Here is a 22,289-nt window from a genome sequence, read left to right on the forward strand (position 1 = left end):
AAATAAGTAAACAAATAAGCAGAAAAATAAATGAGAACATTCCAATTTCTTTGTTAGAATCTTATCATAATTAAAATATACCTAGAAAAGATACTAGTTTAGTATATATAACTGTAATAACAGAATACAAATAGAAGATACTAGAAAGCAATCTAAATCAAATTGATATGAATATTTTCCAAAAGTTCTTGTTTTAAAATTGCAAGAAATTTTAAAAATTAATTTATTACCTGATTATCATCTGTCTGCAAATTTATAATTTGTTTTAAAATGTCTTTATATGAAAACATTGAAACCATGTCCATTCATGTGCTGATAGCTTTAATTTAGCAGAGCACTGCTGCCCTCTAGGGGACGAATTAGTTTATTTCATTTAAAGCTTCATGAGCCTTCTTCAAGGGTCATTAATAGATTATCAAAGACATGGAACATATATAGACACTCAGGTTGTTATTTCCACTGAACTCATAATAACTTTACTTTTCTGTTTTAATTTTCTTATTCAAAAATTGAGAGTGAAAGTTACTTATGTATTTGACAAAATGACAGCACGGACATTATCACTGTGTCGGTAGAGAATTAGACGTGATGTTTTTATTCTTACCTTCTAGTTTTGGAACAGCCACCAATGAAACCGAAACATACATTTTGCTCAATGCAAGTAGAAGATGGGCCGTGCAAAGCCATGATAAGGAATTATTTTTTCAATATTTTAACTCATCAATGTGAAGAGTTTATATATGGGGGATGCAGAGGAAACAAAAATCGATTTGACACCCTTGAAGAGTGTAAGGAAACATGCATCATAGGTAGGTGGTTTCCAGGGAGCCTGTGGCACAAGAGCCTGTGTGCTTACTCGGCCTACATGCAAATTTAGTAATTTTAGAAAAACGGTGCTATTTCCCAAGAAATCCCATTGTTTACACTTCTAGATTTCCTAGTCAGCTGTTGTTTTTGATTTCTTTGTGTCAGTTATACAATTATGAAGCCTCATTTCTTATGTTAGGATCTCCCTTACGGTGGGAAGGGAAGGAAGACCTCATAGGGGCAATGTAATGAGTACAGTTAACTTACCTTGGAGCTGGGTTGGCAGGAAGAGACTTGTTTTTCACACAGACTTGGCTGCGCTTTTATAAACAGAATGCTCTCCCCACACTCTCCCCAGAATCACGGAACTGAATGTCAGGCTCCAAAGATAAATATATTAACACATACAGATTTTTACAATGCCAGTCAGCTTAGCACTTCTAAGCCTGACCTAGAAAAGTCATTCTTTTTTTATTTTTCCTGATCCAAGCCAGAGTTTAGAACTTTGCCTTTTTTTAAAATTTTTTAAAATTTATTTATTTATTTTATATAACCAAATCCATTTAAATGAAAACAAACATTTATAGACAATATTTGGGAATTTGGGCGTTGTTCTTTCCAAACTACTTCCTGCTGGTAAGGGGCGCTGTCATGGGGGATTCTAAGAAGATGCAGAAATCCTGGCTGTAGTCTGTAAGGCTGCTTTGTCCAGCTGTTTTGAATGTAGGATCACCTGGTAATCTGTTTCAGGTGGTCTGGCTTGATCAAACCACATTAGTCTGGAAGGAATCCACAACTTTTCATTTTCTGTGGAAACAAAAATAGAAATCCTTTTCCCCAGTAACTTGTTTTTGAACTTAAATTTTGGAGTCAAAGCATTTTTTTTTAATTTAATTTATTATTTTACATGTCGATCCCAGTTCCCTCTCCCTCCCTCCCTTCTTCCCTCCCTTTTACCCTCTCTGTCCTCCCACATGCACCCTAACCACCCTCCCCTCCCTTCCCCCCCACCCCAATTCCATATGTAGGGGAATGCCATCCAGTTGGGGTCATGTAGATCTGACAGGTCATGTGAAGTAGGGACTAGGGCTTCTCTCCTGTCTCTAGATTAAGGCAGTATCCCTCCATGGGGGATATGTTTGCAAGGTCCTTTTGTGCACCAGGGATACATCTGGCTCCACTGTCTGAGGTCCCTTAGTCTGAATATGGCTAAGACCCATATTCAGGGGGGCCTGAGTCAGTCCCATGCTGGCTTCCCAGCTATCAGTCTGGTGGCCCGTTAGCTCCTCCTTGTTCAGGTAAGCTGTCTCTATGTGTTTCTGCAGCCTGGTCTTGTCCTCTCCATCTGCATCTGGGTTCTACTTCGACTCAGTGTTTATGTGTGGGTGAAATGAGTCATTCTTACTGCAATTTTAATACTGTAGAAAAAAAAATCAAAATTTCATCCCTGCCCTGTAAACTTTACCTAACCTAGCTTTGGTGTTGCTTTTACTGATGTAGGACTATAAAACAAATAATAATGATCATTAAACTTTAGTGGATACTTACTTTGTAGTCAAGTCATAATTTTACAACATTTTATCAATGTTTATAAATTTTATCAATGATAGTTTTACCTGATGCTAATGCATAGTAGGGGAGCTACAGGCAACAAGATATTATATATTCCAAAAGCTGCATGGAAGAGTTCTTAAAAAGATTTCAGCAAAAAGAGTTGATATGTAGTTGAGGGGTAGATACATTTAGCCTCACCTAAATATTACTCAATATACATGTGTATTGAAATATGACACAACACCCTATTACTATGTATAAGTCTACATTTTTATATATCAGTTAAAATAATTTTCAAGAAAAGGGCATGGGAGCTGGAGGTTCAATTTAGTGGTAGACTTTTAAATAGCATTTAAAAGACTCTGCATATACACTACCACAACCAATAATAGCAATAATAAAACAAGCAAAAAAGGGCTGATTATAGCAATCTATGAATAAAAATAATCTTGAGTCATTAAGACAATGGGATCATGTAGTTGTTCTAGTTTAAGGTCAAGTTCATAATATGACATTATAAGTGATGGCCATTAATTCACATACTTTCTCTTGCAGATTATAAAAAGACGGCTGTAAAGACTACATCTGGAGCAGGTGAACTTTCCCTTTTGTGAAAATTGGTAGCATTCATCTAAGACAGCTGGGTATTCAGTTTTTGTATATCTCTGCTTCAGGTTGACCGAATCTACATGACATCAGGGGTAATGCTCCCTTACGTGGATACAGTGAAAACTTAGACATCACAGGCCCTGTTCAGTAGTGAGGCTGAATTTTGGGCCATGAGTTTTGTATCACAACCTCTCTAGAGAATTTGTTCTCAAACTGTGGGCTGTGACCTCATTCAGGGAGGTCAAACAACTCTCTTCATAGGGGTGGCATATCTGACATCCTGCGTGTCAGATATTTACATTACAGTAGCAAAATTACAGTTGTGAAGTAGCAATGAAAATAATTTTATAGTGGGGGGGGGGTCACCACAACATGAGGAACTTTACTAAAGGTCCCAGCAGGAAGGCTGGGAAATGCTGCCTAGAGTGACACAGGCTATTTTTTCCCCCTTTATTTTTAGAACAATCTTACTTTACATCCTAATCCCAGTTCCCTCTTCCTCCCATCCTCCTGATCTCCTCACCTTCTCCCCAACCCACCCCCACATCCACTCCTCAGAGAGTGGATTCCCCAGGACCTTCCATGGGGAATCAAGACAGCCTCTCACATCACTTGAGGCAGGACTAAGACCCTCCCTGCTATCTAGGCTGAGCAAGATATCTCTTCACAGGGAATGGGCTCCAAAAGTTGCCTGTTCATATATTAGGGGTAAATACTGGTTCTCCTGTTTGTGGCCCCATAAGCTGCCCAAGCCACCCAACCGTCACCCACATTCAGAGGGCCTAGTTAGGTCTTATGTAGTTCCCCAGCTGTCAGTCATGAGTCAGTGATGACTATTAGGGTAGTCACCAATCTGATTACAGAAGGCCAGTTTAGGCACCTTCTCCACTATTGCTAGGATACTTAGCTTGTGGATTCCTGGCACCAGGTTTCTCCCTAATCCCCAAATGGCCGCCTCTATCAAGGTATGTCTTTCATTACTCACCTCCTGTGTCCCACCCCCAACCTTATCCCTTATGTTCCCATCCCCTCCATCCCCTCCCCTCCACTCCCATCCCTATATTCCCTACCCCCAGTTTATCCAGGAGATCTCATCTCTTTTTCTCTTCCTGGGGAAATCCATGTATCCTTCTTAGGATCCTCCTTGTTACCTAACTTCTCTGGGGGCTGTGGATTGTAGCCTAGTTATCCCTTGTTTTATTTCTAATATCCACTTATGAATGTTTGTCTTTCTGGGTATAGGTTACCTCACTCAGGATGATTTTTTTCTAGTTCCATTCATTTTCTTGCAAATTTCATGATGTCATTTTTTTTTTTACTGCTGAATAATACTCCATTTTTCTTTATCCCATTCTTCAGTTGAGGGGCATCTAGGTTGTTTCCAGGTTCTGGCTATTATGAATAAAGCTGCTATGAACATGGTTGAGCAAGTGTCTTTGTGGTGTCATTGAATATCCTTTGGGTATATGCCCAAGATTGGTATAGCTGGGTCTTGAGGTAGATTGATTCCCAATTTTCTGGGAAACCACTGATTTCCAAAGTGGCTCTACAAGCTTGACTCCCACCAGCAGTGGAGGAGTGTTCCTCTTACTCCACATCCTCTTCAGCATAAGTGTCATCAGTGTTTTTGATCTTAGCCATTCTGACAGGTGTAAGATGGTGTCTCAAAGTTGTTTTGATTTGCATTTTCCTAATGACTAAGAATGATGAGCAATTCTTTAAATGTCTTTTGGTCATTTGACATTCTTCTGTTGAGAATTCTATTTAGATCTGTACCCCATGTTTTACTTGGATTATTTGGTAATTTGAATTCTTTTACATATTTTGTAGATCAGCCCCCCTGTCAGATGTGAGGTTGGTAAAGATCATTCTCCATTTTGTAGGCTGCCATTTTATTTACCATGTCCTTTGCCTTACAGAAGCCTTTCAGTTTCAGGAAGTCCCATTTATTAATTACCAACCTCAGTGTCTGTCCTGCTGGTGTTCTATTCAGGAATTGTCTTCTGTGCCAATGCATTCAAGGCTATTTCCCACATTGGGATTCACATTGGGGTCTTTCATCCACTTGGACTTGAGTTTTGTGCAGGGTGATAAATATGGATCTAGCTTCTTCTACATGCAAACATCCAGCTATGCCAGCATCATTTGTTGAAGATGCTTTCTTTTTTCCATAGTATAATTTCAGCTTCTTTGTAAAAAATTAAGTGTTCATAGGTGTGTGGATTTACGACAGGGTCTTTAATTCAATCCCATTGGTACATATATGCACCCCCCCACAGTTTTCAGGGCTGACCATTTGGTATTAGATAATTAATTGGTGTGCTCTTTCCTGGAGATGAATTCTACATTCTCGGCTTTCCCCAATTGCCTGTAGTCCTTTGTGTAGGGACAAGAACTCATGGCTCTCTCCAGATCCATGTTTAATATGTCTGTTGTCATTGTTCTTGTTCAGCACATTTTGGCGGGACTTTATCAGTGTAGCTTCTGACTTTCCTAGGAGAGACAGTCTCATAGTAAACTCTCTGTAACCTTGAATCTTACATTCATTCTACTCACTCTTCCACAATGATCCCTTAGCCTTAGGTGCAGGATTTATGTTGTAGATACATCAGTTGGGATTGATCTTCATAAATTTGCATTTAGATTAGGTGTAGTTTTCTGTAATAGTCTCCTGTTGCAAATAGAAGTTTCCTTGATTCGGGGCGAGGATGACACTTGTGTGAATATTGAGATTGGGATTGTGCTGATTTAGTAAAGTTGTTATAGGTTCTCTAAGATCCATGACTTCATTATCTCTGGGTAGTTGTCTAGGTTTTTGAATCAGGCATGAGTTTCATTTAGTGGGGTCTTAAGACCTGTTGGTTACCATCAAGATACTGTTGTCTGGTCAGTTTTGTTTATAGATGTAGCAGGGTAGGACTTTTGGTCACCTTCCTCCTTTGGAAGCTTGAATGGTACATTCTGGTACTATGAGAACCAATCCTCAGAGAGGAGACTTTCAGGTCTCTTCCAGCTTAGGAGCTCTAGACTATGTGTCTGAAATGCTTGGAAAGCATGCTCTTTTGATTGTAGAACACTTGTGAGCACTGACTTCCTTATATAAAAAAACAAGTTGCTTTAAGACATGGAAGGGTATCATAGTTCATTTTGCTACCACAGAAATATATAGGAGAAAATGGAGGAATTGGAACTGTGTCTAAAATATTCCTGTGCAATAAGACTTTTGAGCTTAATACATTTGAAAACTAGCTCAGTTCTCTTCACAGTATGCATGTAGACAGAGATTGTAATGTAGGTCACAATTTTGCAGATTTTGTGACAGCTGTGTTTAGCCTTTTTTGGAACGTGAACAAAGAAAGGGTATTAGACTGTGCAAAAGCTCTTCTAATCCCTGAACATGTATTTCCTTTCTGACTCTACATTGTTGGTTTGGTCCAGTGCTTGGAAGAAGAAAAAAAAGAGAGGGTAGGTAGGGAGGGAGAGACCCAACAGTGAAGGATGCTATACTGAGCACAGATATTAATTCCAGCATAAGAATTCAGGAACTTCCAAGAATAGCCAGGCCAACTTCCGTACCTCTAAGATCCTTTCTAATGTTTAAAGCCTCTATAGCACCCTTAATGAACTAACATAGCACTCCTTCCCTAGTAGTTTCCAAAACTTCAGCAGATCTTTCTTTAATATCAGTACATTAAACTTAATAGAAATAATTAAAGCAATACTTACCATAATACTTTGTACTTTTAGAACAAGGTCAGTGTATATCAAATAACCCACTATCCTTTATTTTATTGGTTCATAAAAATGTTGATCATAATTCTCTGTAATCAAATATAAGAAATATAGAACTGAAATACCAGATAAAAATATAAGACATAGTTTCATCTTTAGATAATAGTTCAGTTCTTAATAAAGTTATTTTATTTATTTTTTAATGAGATAACAATTATCTTCTAGTTTAGCCTTTAAACTTTTAAAATTGGTTTTAAATTTATCTTCTAAATAAGATGATTATAAATTTTATGAAAATAATTAAGTGGTAATAAGAGTATCTCTTTCTGATGTGTTTTGCTGTTTATAGAGAAGCCAGATTTCTGCTTCTTGGAAGAGGACCCTGGGATCTGCCGAGGTCTCATTACTAGGTACTTTTATAACAACCAGTCCAAGCAGTGTGAGAGCTTCAAGTATGGTGGGTGCCTAGGCAACCTCAATAACTTTGAGACTTTGGATTCCTGCAAGATCACCTGTGAGGATACCGGTGAGTTCATTTCTTATGTCATTTGGGTCCCTTTACAGGGATCATTTCAGATGAGGAGTCCTTGAGGGTGTATCCAGATTTTGTTCATGCTGCACAAACAGAAACTAGGTCTGAAAGAGATTCCCTGTCCTGATTAAAAAAATAAATACAAATAATCAACACATCTCTGCAGTTACCCTAAATCTCGTATAGTTCTCAGAGTACTGCAATATACATTCAGTACATTCAGCAGTATAGGACTGCTGAAACCTCTTATTCTTATACAATATGAGGGTTGATAATTACTCATAAAAAACAAGAAAAGGAAACCTGATGAATGAAGTGTTGCAGGATTTTGGTCACTAGCTACAAAATTACTAATGGAAATCTCAACTTGCATATGTATTTAAACTTCCTTATTTGCTAATTTAGAACAACAAAAAGTCTGCTGTCCTTAAGCCAACAGTTGCATTTGCCTGTATACAAAAATAGGAGATTCTGTTGTGCTTTCAGATTATGATGGCTCACATTGTTTCTTCCCCAGGGAATGAGTTACAGGTAAACACTTCTGCACCACCTGATCTCAGTACTGCAAATAACACTTTGATCTCCCAATCTACCAAAGCGCACAGACGTTGGGGTAAGAACCTTATTTTTATTATTATTTTATGAATATGTTATGGCAACAATAGAATTGGATGTGTGTATCTTTTTTTAAAGAATAATGATTTTATTATTTGAGGGTATGTTAAAATAGAGATATTTGATGTGTTTAAGGCACCTAATCTCATAAAAGTAGTCATTTTTCTTAATTTTTTTTTAAAAGATATGCTTTGAAGTAGGGCTTCTGTGTGTGTAACATGTAGAAATGTGTATGAAACATGTAGAAATGTACAAATGATGTGTTCTTTGCTTGTTTAATTTAGCCTCGTTACTTAGTTTGAATTTGTCAACATTTTCTGTTTGCTTTTTAGCTATGCCATATTTTAAAAAATCAGCTTTTAAATATAAGACTTTCCATCCATTGTCATTATTCTTAATCAGAAGTTATCCATGTTCATTCCCCAAACTGTCCTATGCATTTTTTTCCCCAACTGGTATTCACTGGCCTGCTCATCTATTTGCCTATGGATTCACTATTGTATAGAAGCCTCCTTTCTCTGCCTTTACTCTGGCTACCCAATCAGATTCATTTAACATGGCTATCATTTGATGTGTTTGCTTTGCTTAAGTTACTATGCTACAAGGTTTTGAGTATGACTATTTATCACCTGTCTCTGTTCCAGCATTTGTCTCAATGTTAAGCATACGATAGATGACTTACATGTTTTATTTATTAATTTTGTGATTCACAGTTACAAAAGAAGGAACAAATGGTGGTTGGAAGAATGCTGATTATACTTACCACGTCTTTCTGAACGCCTTCTACATTCATGTACTCACACTTTTTATCTTTAGGGTTGGATAATGTTCTATGTATAGCCTATTATGCATTACCTTTGGGTTTACTTAATATTTAGATACTTGATGTTTTTATACTCATAACTAATAAAGCTTTAACATTAACATTTTAGTTAGTATAGTCTTCTACTATGTGTAACTGGTAAACTTATAACTAAGAGAGGAAGAATAATCATATTGGTTCTGGGTCTTTGGGGGTAGACTTGACCTTTCTTGGAAGAAAAATAAATAATTTTCTAAATTCTCATAGCCGACTTTTCTTCTATACATCATCTCTTAACAGTTGCCTTGGGACTACAACACCTTTATGATATTTTGAAAACACTCGTCTTTGGTTAGACTTCAAAAGCCTACTGCTATCCCAGTCTCCAGCACTTGGTCTCTGAATGAGAAAATGATCACCCAAGTACTGACCCAGGGCCATACTGCTTCATGCCAGCCACCAGGTCCAGGGAGAGTGACTAGATGTAAAAAAGAAGACCTCATGGCCACTTGAAACTTTCTCCTGACTCAATCTAACACATGACCTAGGGCCAAACTCCACATACACAGAAAATGGTGGAAAAATTAAATACATATATATGTGTATATAGATTATTATCATTGGCCTTCTGGAAGAGGAGTAATGTTGACAGAGAAGCTATCCAATAATTAAATGTCACCACTGCAATAGAATATTACTTCTATGTTCTCTTGGAAGATAATGATTATATGTAATCACGTAAATGTTCTGGGAAGAAAATATCCCCCCTACCAACTAAGGAGTTACACATTTAAATGCATACCCCACAAAATCATGAGTGCTGTGGACAGTGCTGTAACCCTCATTTCATCGGCAAGCACACACAATTTGAAGCAAGTACGGTGGCCTTCAGATGTATTCTCACTGAGAAGCATAGAATGTATCTCATCCTACGTGTTCCTGCATAGTAAATCTGGTAGCTTGTGCTGACACCCTGGCAAGCTGGCTTTCCATAAATAGACAGCGTTAGCAGAGCTCACATCAGGCCTTCTACTTCCTGGCAGGAGTGCTGGCAAGAAACAAAAATGTGGCACTCTGCCTCTGCCAAAATCGCAGCTGTCACCCTTCCTACCTGGCAAATCTCTTCACAATTTTGAGTCTAATCAAAGATAATGGTTGTCCCAGACAGCAGAGCCTTCTAGAGAAATGTTTTTCAAACGTCAACAGATACTTTTACAAAAGATGAAGTGGACAATTTCACTGTCAATCAGATTAGTTTAAATGGCATTTGTACTGAATAAAACAATAGAAATTTAAGTTTGTGACAATTATAAACTACAACCAAAACTTAGTTGCATAGTAACACAGACCAAACTACTATCACTATTAATTTGTTAAGATTTCTTTTTCTTAAAACTGTAGGGATAGCCATATTGGAATATGAATTTTGTATTGACAACAAAAGGATTAGGTTTAGAAAAGTCTGCACTACTCTAAGTCTTAATTCTCTGAGTGTCATTTTTATCTTTAAAGATTGGACGATCTCTGGAGAAATGAGTGCCACTAAAGAGCTCACAACTCTACCTTTCACAATACCACAGGGCTGTGTTCCCGGTTTCCAGTTGTACGAATGCCAGGGGCTTACTCACTGGTATGCATCTGATCACAGAGACATAAAGGCCTGGGCTATGCTTTGTGATTTCTAGAATGAGGCCAGGTTGAACATGCCAACCTAATGATCCCTGCCTTCAGATGTTGGATAGCTATTTGGCTCACCATTGCTGCCCCCAAGGCTGGTTTCCAGCCTCCTTATTAGGTTTTCTGTTTCAATTAGGCACTTTCCTCCTGTTCAGACTTGAACACCAATTCATCCATATGACAGTGCATGAGGCACATTTAGATTGTTTTGATCAGAGACTGATGGGGAGAAGGGATTTGGAGATGATAAATAATGAAGTGTCACAAACTTTATCCGATAAAATTATTGAGGTATTTGCCCAATAAGTCTAGAAGTATTTTCTACTCGGCTTTAGAGTGATGCCTCATGGTTGGCTAGAACATTGGCTTTGTGATTGGAATTTGAGTTTAATTCCAGTTCTTTAATTTCCCCACTTGCTTTGTACCCTTGGAAAAAAAGCATGCAGTTTCTCTCAGCCTCCAGGTCTTTCTTTGCCTCATGTGGAATGCAGTATGTCATACGGTATTTAAAATCCTGTAATAGCATGTAAAACTCTTTATCCGTGTTGTTATTATGAGAATATTGATTTTAAGACAATTTTAAAACCCAGATTCACCTAAGATATATAGATGTTAAAGAAGTAGTTCAAAGATATTAATGCATATTTTATAATAGTTTTAATACAGTTAAAGTTGTAACCTTGAATTGAAGAATATTAATTCATTATAGTTATCTTAACACACAGTGCTTGTAAACTCCAAGCATAATTAATTAAATAAAGCTTTATCTTTTGTGTCTCTGGATTTTATTGTGATCATTGGAGGTGTTAAACATCTGTCTATTCACCTTTATGATCTGAGGCATAGATTTGTGTGCTTTCTAATTTAAGTGAAATTTATAAATTTGAATACCTGGCTAATGGAAATTGCAATAGAACCTGGAAATGGAAGAATGAAAATAAGAGGGTGGTTTTGTTCTTTAGAGATATAATTGTCAGATAGGAGAAGGCTTTTGTGATGAGATCTTACAGGCGGTATGGCGGGATAAGTTGAAATTTAAAATGTGGGTACCAATGATGTAGATCCCATGGTAAATATCCTTGCTCCCAAGTCTTCTCCGGGGAAGACTAGTTTTTTCACTTCCAGATTTCCTCAGTTGCCTATAGTTAGTTTTATACTCTACTATTTTGTTTGTTATGCTCTGTTCTTTACTAGTCTAGACCTTCTAACATACTCCTCCAGATAAACTAGGAATACTCTCATTTTGTGCTCTCACCCATTCTACTCCGATTGCTAAAATCCCTTTCTTCTATTAGAGCTAACCAATATATCAAGCAAACAGAAGACAATAAGTGATTGGTCTGTGATACACCTTTATTTATAGCATTTCCTATACAGGGTTCTCACTATAGTATATTTAAATTTATTTTTATTGTGTGTGTATGGGAGTTTGGCATGCATGTATGTCTGCCCATCTCATCTGTACATTGCCTAAGGCAGCCAGTTTAAGTTCCTGGACTGGAATCACAGATAAATGGCCACGTGGGTCCTCTGCAAGAGCAGCAGGTGTTCTTAATTGCTGAGCCATCTCTCCAGCCCCTCTGCACAATATTTGAAGATGAAAATGGTACTGATTGTAAGTATATTTTTCCAAACATATATTTCCTGGTAAAATACTTAAAAAATATGTTCATGAAAATTTCATAATGGTCATTGTCTAAAGCCTTTTTGCTTTCTGGATTGTCAAGAAAAATTCTTGAGTATAGATACCATAGTGAACTTTGAGTATGGATTAGTCAACCTCTAGGCAAAAGCAAACAAACACCTACTTAGTTTCTCTCTTTCCCTTTTAATGTAGGCTTTCCTGTCCAGGAAAGATTTCTTTCTTTCTTTCTTTCTTTCTTTCTTTCTTTCTTTCTTTCTTTCTTCCTTCCTTCCTTCCTTCCTTCCTTCCTTCCTTCCTTTCTTTCTTTCTTTCTTTCTTTCTTTCTTCTTTATTTAATTTATTATTTTACATGTCGATCCCAGTTCCCTCTCCCTCCCTCCCTTTTACCCTCTCTGCCCTAACCACCCTCCCCTCCCATCCCCCCCACCCCAATTCCATATGTAGGGCAATGCTATCCAGTTGGGGTCATGTAGATCTGACAGGTCATTTAACTTATGCATGGAGCCCTGATCTAATACCTGTTGGAAACAGAAGCAAACACCCATACCTAAACACTGAGTCGAACTAGAACCCAGATGCAGATGGAGAGGACAAGACCAGGCTGCAGAAACACATAGAGACAGCTGACCTGAACAAGGAGGAGCTAACGGGCCCCAGACTGATAGCTGGGAAGCCAGCATGGGATTGACTCAGGCCCCCCTGAATATGGGTCTTAGCCATATTCAGACTAAGGGACCTCAGACAGTGGAACCAGGATGTATCCCTGGTGCACAAAAGGACCAGGAAAGATTTCTTATAGTCTCTTCCTACGACCTTTTGATCTCAAATTTCCTGACTATACAGCCTCTACATTTTACTCTCCACTAAGTGGCCTAGTACATGAAGGGAAAGAGAACTAATCATCTGAGAAATTGCTTAGCAGCCCTTGCCTGCTTTTTAATGTTGACTGAAGTAGTATCAGTTTCTACAGGTTCAGTAACTTCCCTTCTAGTCAATGGATGTGTGTTTTCTGGAAAGCAAAGGAGACAGTGGCTTTATTGTCCAACGCCAACTAGAGCGGGTTTCAGTCTGTAGCATTTTATTTATCACTGTAGGGAACTGAATTAACTGTAGTCAAATTTTATTTGTACACAAATTTTATTGTGTAGCTTGATCATTAGAATTAGAATTTGGTCACAATCATATCATACAGAAGAAAAAAAATCCTTGTTCATTTGTCAATAAATTTTATTTAATTAAAAAAATTCATCATAGCTGGAACATGAGGAGAAACCAGGCAGGTTAATGTCTTTTTATTCTATCTTAAATTTTTGTCACTAATCATAATCTAGACCAAAGAATCATACTATGCAACTACTTCAAAACCTATTTTCTTTTATTGTAGACATCAGTGTCTATTTAAATAGGTGAGTGTCTACCTATGTTTAGAATAACTTTGTAACTGAACACAGGCAGATTTATCTTTTCACAGGATACAAACATATTCCATTTTCCTCACTTCTGAAAATTTAATTAGATGGCCATTCAAGGACTCTAAACATTCTGCAGAAACTGTCTGCTTTACTTTACCTATCATTTATATTAAAATTATTGAATTATAGTTAGCATTAACATAATCTTAAAAACAAGGAGTTCACTTCAATATCATCTTTAATTCATGTTCTGGGAAAACAAGTACTTTATGAAAAGACTCCCAAATTGAAAATTGTTTTGTATATCTTAATACTTTACTATGTACAGTACTGAATACTTAGTGATGAATTTCAAATTATACTCCACTCTGAAAATAGCATCTTTCCAGTATTAGGAACATGATTGCTGATGTTGTCAAAGGTATGTTGTATTGGATTTGTGTAGATCTGGTATCAGGACTAACAAAATAGATAAATAAACAGGTGCCACTGTTCATTCTTGGGTTAGATGCCTCTGAGTGGAGCGAGTGAGTGTGTGATAACAGGAGGTCTGTGTATCTGTGTGCTGACCCCAGCTCCCAGAACTATGCTAGACATGTAGGCAGAAGTCACTGTGTATAGGTGGCAGAAATGTGAAGTCCTGGGTGGTTAAATTGGCAATGAAGCTTTTTCTGGTTCACCTGTGGTCTTAACTGTCTGCTTTCATACAACCCATGCCCTTCTGCTGCACAGTGCTGCATTAAACCTGTTTTCACGCTTCTGAGTTTGTTGGTCAATTGTGAATATTCCTGGATTGTTAGATGGTTAAAGGAAGACAGAGGTTAGAGCCTATGTGCCCATTATACCTGTGGCCATTATACTTCATGAGTTATGTTCCCCTAGAAATACCTGTTCTGGTTCTAGTTTGAACCTGGGATGTAGGCTCTTGGTAACATTCTTACTTCTTACTTCCAGTCTAGGGACAGTAGTCAAATTAACTTTTCTTCATTTGGAAATGTGTTTGATTTTGATTATGATACTAAACTTTCATCAGGTCATATGCTAAGTGGAGAAGGAGTTGCTCTCAGAGAATGAAATTTTTTCTGTCCTGACATTAAGGGCCTTAGGGTGGGCATTGCTATTAAAATATAGTAATTAACATTTTTAAAGAAAGATACAGTTATAGATATTGATACATTAACATGCATTATCTGCAACTTACTGTGGACTGACACATCTTGTATAGAAACACTAAAGTGAAAATGATGAATACATTACATATCCTCTATATATAATTTGTTATGAAATATATGTTGTGCTTAATGGCAAAAACCATAAAACAAGTAACAAATTCCTCTGTTTCTCAATTCCATTCAGTTGCTTCTAGTCTGCCACTTTTGTTTCTGACCTTGCCTGGTGGCTTTGGAAGTTCAGGTGACAAAGGAGGCGAAGTTCAGATCTGAATTTGGGAGGAATGAAAAAACACAGGATACCCACTGGAGTAGCTAGACAAAGGAGGACCCAACTGCGATGTCTCCTCTACCTTTGGAATTACTTTCTTAAACTATTTATGGCAGAAAGTGCTAGCATGTGCTGGATCCTTTAGAGCCCATTCCCATCACATGATCTTAACTCAGGTTTGTGATGGAGAGCATTCACGTTCAAGGATGCAGAATATAAAATAGTAGCCTAGACATTGTATGAACACAGCTTTGAAGATATTAAAGGTTTCATTCAAAATCAGTGTTTATGTATTTAGCCAAAGATCTAAATGAAACTAAATATTCTTTCTGTGAGTATGAATCTTACATTTTTCACATTACCTTTATAAATTTTTCTTACGTATTATTCCATCATCCTCAGTCACTCAGTGTGTCAGTTATTATGCTCAGGCATTCTGATTTCTAATCATATATCTAGAAGGCAGGAGGTGACAAAAATGTGCTTATCAAATTAAGACTTTCCTTATGTGTCATTCACTTTAATTATATTCTTTTACAGTCTTTTTCCATCTAGGGTTTATGTGCTACTTGCTTTCTGCATAGCCTGCTTGCCTTTACTGGGTACTGGATTCTTCTGCCCATGGGTATTTTCTGTCCATGAACATTTATCCAGGTTTCCTCTGCATGTGCTGATGTCACTGAAGTTTTCTTTCATAGTTCACCACCATCCAACACCTTACTTATGACCTTCGTTTACGACCATCAGACATAGCTGGACAGCTGAGAAGTACCAGCTTACCCTTCCTGAGAGAAATCACCAAAGAAATTTTACAAAGCATCACTAAACTCCAACTACTTTTCACACTCGAGTTATTATTATCATCCTAGTTGCATGTTCTTGGTTTTTGATCATTTGTTGGTTCTGTTGACAAACTAAGCTATCTATTCCAAACCAGTGACTTATTATGGAAAAGTTATTTCATATATACTAATTTATATGTCTTTGTAAATATATAGTTGAAGTTTCAAAAGGTAAGTTGTTGAGTAGGATTTCTTTTAATTGTGTATAACTAATTTTTTCATATAAACACTAACCATAGACTTTCCTTTTATCAAATGTGCTTTGTTTTGTTCATTGGAGAAAGATCATGGTATTATGGACATTTCAATTTGTTTAAGCATATTCTGAGAATTGAAACTCTTGGGCTTTCTTGTGTATTAATCTTTGCAGGATTCTGCTTTATTCAGAAGACATGCCATCAGGCTAATCTGCAAGCAATACATCACAAGAAGGCTCAGATTCACCATGCATAGAACTTAACAAATTTTTGGGTTTAAAAACCTCTATTTATTTATTTATTTATTTATTTATTTATTTATTTATAGAATATCATGGCCCTTCATGGTGTCTTAGTCCAGCAGACAGTGGATTATGTAAAGCCAATGAAAAAAGATTCTTCTACAATTCAGCCATTGGGAAATGCCGTCAATTTAAGTACACTGGATGTGGGGGAAATAATAATAATTTTACTACCAAAAAAGACTGTGTTAGGGCATGTAAAAGAGGTATGAAATGCTTCCCATTAGACCACTAATGTTTGGAATGATAATTATGTTGAAATTATAAAACAGTTTAACTTATGAAACAACAAATATTTCCTTACGTATAAGAAGTCATATAATATCTTAGTCAGTATTTGTCTTCCCACCCACTAAACTTAGATAATACTAGTAGATATGCTAGCTATAATTGTTCTTTATATGTATTGCAGAATAATTATCAATTTCAAATAGATTCAAAATCTTAATTTTTTAAAAAAGATTTTTAATTTGTTTTTCTGTGTGTCTGGATGTGGATATGTCATGTATGTTCAGGTGTTTTCAGAGTCTAAATAGGGTGTCAGATCCCCTGGAAGTGAGGTTGCAGGTGTTTATGAGCTGACTAAAGTGAGTGTTAGGTGCTGAAGTCAGTCCTATGCAAGAGCAGTGCGCTCTTAATGGCTGAGCCATCTCTCAGCCCCAAATTTCTTTCTTGAATGTTTAAGAACTAAGAATTTATTTTAAAGAAATACATGAAAATCTTTGTAAGTTCTCTTTTAATACACCAAAACTTTAACAGTTTGATTCCTTTTCTCCTAAATATAATAATGATATAATACAAAGAACACAAAGACTACTAAGAACATAGAAATTAAATAAAATAATCTGTTACTCTAGTAACCACACATTTATCACATATCTACCCTTTTACAAAAATAAGCATGTATTTTTAACGGAATGATGGCATACTTACTAAGTTTTGGTGACTTTCACACAGGCAAAATGACTTTCTTAAAAATAGATTATTTTACAAAAATACAGAGACAAATGAAAGACAGAAAATTTGAGATAAATTCCTATGTGTTCTTTGTTCACTGTTATCTTATAATTTATTGTTCTTCTTGTAGGTTTCATCAAAAGAATATCAAAAGAAGGACTAATTAAAACCTCAAGAAAAAAGAAGCCTTCAATGAAAGTAGTGAATGGGAAATTTAATTAGTGTTAAGATATAAACATATTACTGTTACATTAATTTCACTAAATATTTCACAAGATATTTTTACTATGATGTCTATTCTTCTACTACAATAGTTTTAATGACAATATTAGTAGTTAATTTTCCAGGCCATTTTGTCGGCTAAGAATGTGTATTCATTAGTGTTTCTTTTCTGATCTAGCCAATGTACTTTTTTAAAGCTGTAATTTATTAACTGGCTACTGTGAATTTTATCTCAGTCCCTTTTAAACAATTTTCCATTTAATTACAAGTTCTCATACTACTAACCACATGAACCAGTTATCTCATTTTCCATTGGCAAACATCTACTGAAGATATATCTTTATTTGTTTTGATCACGAACATTATGTACTCTGATAGTCTAAACCTTCTCAAATAATTTTGTTTTTAATGATGTGAGAAATACAATATTCTACCCTGAACAATAAACTTGACTGTGTTTACTAAAGGACTTCTGGTTTTTTATCGTAAAGGTACAGAGTTGTAAAACCAAATAAAAATCATTGTCCCTGCTTCACTCTGTATTTGCATCTTTACTTAGAACTTGTTGATAGTCTCTTTCAGTTATAAAAGTGTACTCATACATTATGGTTTCTTTCTTTCTTTCTATTTTCTTTTCTTTTCTTTTCTTTTTTTTTTTTTTGGTTTTTCGAGACAGGGTTGGTTTTTCTGTATTGCTTTGGAGGCTGTCCTGGAACTTACTCTGTAGACCAGGCTGGCCTCAAACTCACAGAGATCTGACTGCCTCTGCCTCCTGAGTGCTGGGATTAAAGGCGTGCACCACTAATGCTCAGCTACATTATGGTTTCTTATTTGTCAAAGAAAGTAGTACACATGCTTTAAAGATCCATGGAAGAGCAGAAGACATGAGTGAGTAGCTAAGAGTAGGTTCATGCTTTCCCATGAGACATGAATGAGCTTATTTTTCAGCACTTGGGTGTTGGGTGGCTGGCTAACAGCCATCTGCAACTCCAGCTCCAGGTGCTCTGATGTCCTCTTCTGATCTCCACAGGCACCCATGCACATGTGGTACATACAAAGATACATATGTATACATAAATTTAAAAATACTTTTAAAAGTCTATGTAAGCTTTCTAAGTTTGAATTTCCACCAACAATTGCATTAATTATTGTATAAAGCAAAAAATTATTAAATAAAAATTATATAACTACACATTATATAGATGCTTCCAGTTCAAACTATTTTAGTACACGGGGTCCATTCCCACATCAGAAGAAAGGAGAAATGCTGCAAAACTAGTCAATTACTCATATAGGGGGTGTTAATTTCCTATCCACAGTTATTACTTTATCTTATTTTTTTTATGAAGTTAGCCTTCATTTATTTTCATTGTCTTTGGGTATTCCAGTCTTTTGTAAGCTCTTTGACTTGAACACAGAGGCCATGATTATGTTTCCTGCATTCTTTATGCTACATAAAATTCCCCACTCTTTCAGTCCCTCAGGTCCAGCCCTTGGATTATTCCAGGAACACCATTAGTTTCTTAGAAAGCATTACTCGGAATCCTGAATAAAGAGGGCTGGGACAGAGTGGTTCATAGCAATTTATTTTATAAAGGGTAACAGGGAGGAGAGGGGAAGGTGGACAAGGAGGTGAAAGAAAACTGAGGAGGGGGTATCTTTATTATTTATAATTTTTTAATTTAATATTTTTCTTATTTTATATATCTATCCCAGTTCCCTCTCCATCCCATTTCCCCCACAGACCCCCCCATCACCTCCCCTCCCTCCCCTCCCTAGGGAGGTTGAGTCCTTTCATGAAGGATCATCAAAATCTGTCAAGTTATTTGGGGTAAGGCCTAGGCTGTCTGAGGGTTTTTTTTTAATTAAATTATAGTTCACATTTAATCATTATTTAATATAGTGAAAAATAAATATAAAAAACAAAGTTTAAGTATCAATTTCAATAAAAGTTTAAGCATCAATTTCAGTAAAGGAATGAATTTTTATGAAATTCAACATTTTAATCTGAATAATCTTGCAGCAAAATAGAGATCAGCTAATGTGATGATACATATGTAGTAAAATCATAAGTAACATGAGATTAAGGAATCAAATTTAAAAATCATTTAAAATACTAAAGTGAAGATTAGGGCCTAAATGCTTCCATTGCTTCTTCTGCTCAACATAAACCAACATCCTTAGTTTTATAGTAAATACTGTATCAAGTTCTTTTCATATGTTTTTCATAGTTAAATAAAAAAAATCCAAGAAAGGCCCATGGTTGAAGAAGAATGTTTACTAAACCTGGAGGCTTTGATTTCTAGTATATGTGGATATAATGCTCCATTTTCTCACATTTTTGACTAATTATATTCCCAGACAAATAGAAGCTCTATAATGCTTTTTGGAAGATGATCAGTTATTGAACATAGGGGGGAAAACCCTAGGAAGATGATGACTAGATATTGAAATAGTTTTTCAATATTCCCTCAGACTTTTTGTACACATACACTGGGGGGAAAGCTTTGCTATTCTCCTAGATCTGACCTGGGTCTGAAGCATCGGGGTCTTTGACCTGGTCATGTTCCTGTCAACAACACACATCAATTAAGGAAATCATCCTTGCCTCACATAATATCAAACACCTCACCTGCCTACTGGCCAAAGCTCAGGAAGCATCGTGGAAGAGGGGTGGAAAAAGGGTAGTAAGTTTGAGGATTAGAGAAACACCATGAAATGCTATCCTCTGCCCACAACAGCTGTGGTTACCTGCATAAGACCTGCACAGGATCAAGCCAATTCAACATTCCAGCACAGAAGAGGGAAAGGATCCCAATCCCTAGCTGATGCATGTTGACAGTTGACAGTTCACTTTTCTTTAGGAGTGAAGACAGTGATAGATTCTCATAACCTGAAAGATGTCCTTTATACACGTGCATATGAACAACACTAATTAGACCTAGTAAGTTATTAAAAGAGAGAGAGAGAAAGAGGAGGGGAAACATGAAGTTTGAGGATCAAGATGTATTGGGGAACTCTTGGGAGTGAGGTGGGTATGATCATTTTAAATTGTGAATATGTATAAAAAATTTTAAAGGTTCCAAACAATAAAAATGTTTACAGCAAAATCTCAAGAGCAGAGAATGTCATTTTGGCAAATTTTGTATTATAGTTGCTATCTGAATGGTAGATGATCAGGGTTTGCACTTAGTGGATGACTATTCAGAAACTTCTTTCTGGTGATGAAAAGTTTGAAGACCTTGGTCTTCGAGATAATGAGTATGCACAAGATATGGTTTTGTGAAAGGTCAGCTAAATTTTAAGTTGGAACAATATTATAGCCTTTTAAAGATTAAAATTTTGGATGGATAGTTTTGTTTTGTTTTGTTTTGTTTTTTTTTTTTTTGGTTTTCTCGAGACAGGGTTTCTCTGTGTAGCTTTGGAGCCTGTCCTGGAACTAGCTCTTGTAGACCAGGCTAGTCTCAACTCACAGAGATCCTCCTGCCTCTGCCTCCCCAGTGCTGGGATTAAAGGCGTGCGCTACCAACGCCTGGCTTGGATGGATAGTTTTGAACAAATACTTTCTAAAGTTTTAAAAGAAGCTTGCTTATCAAAATGTGAGAGGCATTTACCATTATGTTAGGAGTTGTTGGAAATTTGATTTATATTCCTGATAAGCTGTTTAAGAGTCCATCTATATTGACCCAATTATAGACTTCAGTACATTCGTGTATGTGTGTGTGTGTGCGTGTGTGTGTGTGTGTGCATGTGTGTGTGTGTGTGGTTGGGGGGAGGACATACCTTTTCTAGTTGTTGAGATTTGTTTCATTAGTGAAAAGGAGAGAGGCTTTTACTTTTATTCCTGCCAACAAGCCACGTTTATAATTTGAGAACACTAGGGGGCAGGATGGGACTGCAGATACCCAATTTCTCAACTTTTCACAGGTCTCCAAGTTCTTATTCAAAGTACATCATGCTACTCTTTAAATTATTTATTCTGTGCATTACACATCCATTTATGTTTATAATAACTTATGAAAATTTGAAGAAAATAGAATAAATTACAATAAATTGCTAAAAACTTTCACTAATTATTCTAATGACAATAGTTGAATAATATAATATATACCATACAAAAATAATGTATTGTTTCCTAGTACTAGAAAACATTAAAATCATATGTCATCTTGAATTTCATGATTAATTTGTTTGCAAATATAGAATTGTTGATTTAAAAAATGACCTATGGGTCAAGATGCCAAATGCAAATTTAAATTAATTTTCATTTTTACAATCAAGATTAGCCTCAAAAATAGGAAGCATCTCACACGCATCCATATACATTGATATCATGAGATGAGAAAGCATCGTTTTCAATGTGATCTGTGTTCCAGAAATAGAAATTTTTATTTTAAACCTTTCTGGGAAAGGAGATTTTCGTGACTCAAATGAACCATTCACACATTAATTTTTGTTCTTTATTTATAACTTGTCTATAGATATAGACTCACAGAACAAGAGTAACCACATATAGTTTTTCACTCAAACAGGAGGACTCCTGAGCATGAGAGGGGCAGGGCCTTCAGAGGTGAGAAATAAGATCATTCTACCCAAGGGCACTTAGAGCCAGAGAGCTCACTTAAATAAACCAGGAGTTTCTAAGGTTTTCAGATCTAAAATTCATTCTTCCTGTTCTATTTTATGCCTCATTTACCAGTACTAACCTTGTCTTCTTCCAGTAGACTCTTATGAACACCACCAGACAGACAATGCTACATCCACAGACGTTCAAATCCACCAAGACATATCAATAATGAGGCTTTATGAACAGGTTAATGTTTGGTTGATTCTGATGTAATTGAACTATCTTGGGGAAATACATCATGAAACCCTCTATGAAGTACTACAGGCTCCTGAGATCACTTTCTTGTCATGCGGATGACATGCCTTGATTGCTCACTT

At 36.4% G+C, this 22,289-nt stretch overlaps 1 protein-coding gene across 1 annotated transcript in view; it reads left to right on the forward strand.

Annotated features, from left to right (window-relative positions):
- Tfpi (tissue factor pathway inhibitor) overlaps positions 1-17,801 on the forward strand; it is a 35,655-nt gene extending 17,854 nt beyond the window's left edge. Inside the window, exons 3-8 of the mRNA XM_051184364.1 lie at positions 612-809; positions 2,917-2,955; positions 7,052-7,228; positions 7,752-7,847; positions 16,193-16,372; positions 17,254-17,801. Coding sequence (XP_051040321.1) covers positions 612-809; positions 2,917-2,955; positions 7,052-7,228; positions 7,752-7,847; positions 16,193-16,372; positions 17,254-17,345 — 782 coding nt within the window. The 3' untranslated portion in view covers positions 17,346-17,801. The remainder of the gene's footprint in view (positions 1-611; positions 810-2,916; positions 2,956-7,051; positions 7,229-7,751; positions 7,848-16,192; positions 16,373-17,253) is intronic.
- The last annotated feature ends 4,488 nt before the right edge of the window (positions 17,802-22,289 follow it).

This window comes from Phodopus roborovskii, unplaced genomic scaffold (assembly GCF_943737965.1).
Source record: "Phodopus roborovskii unplaced genomic scaffold, PHOROB, whole genome shotgun sequence".
Taxonomy (NCBI): domain Eukaryota; kingdom Metazoa; phylum Chordata; class Mammalia; order Rodentia; family Cricetidae; genus Phodopus; species Phodopus roborovskii.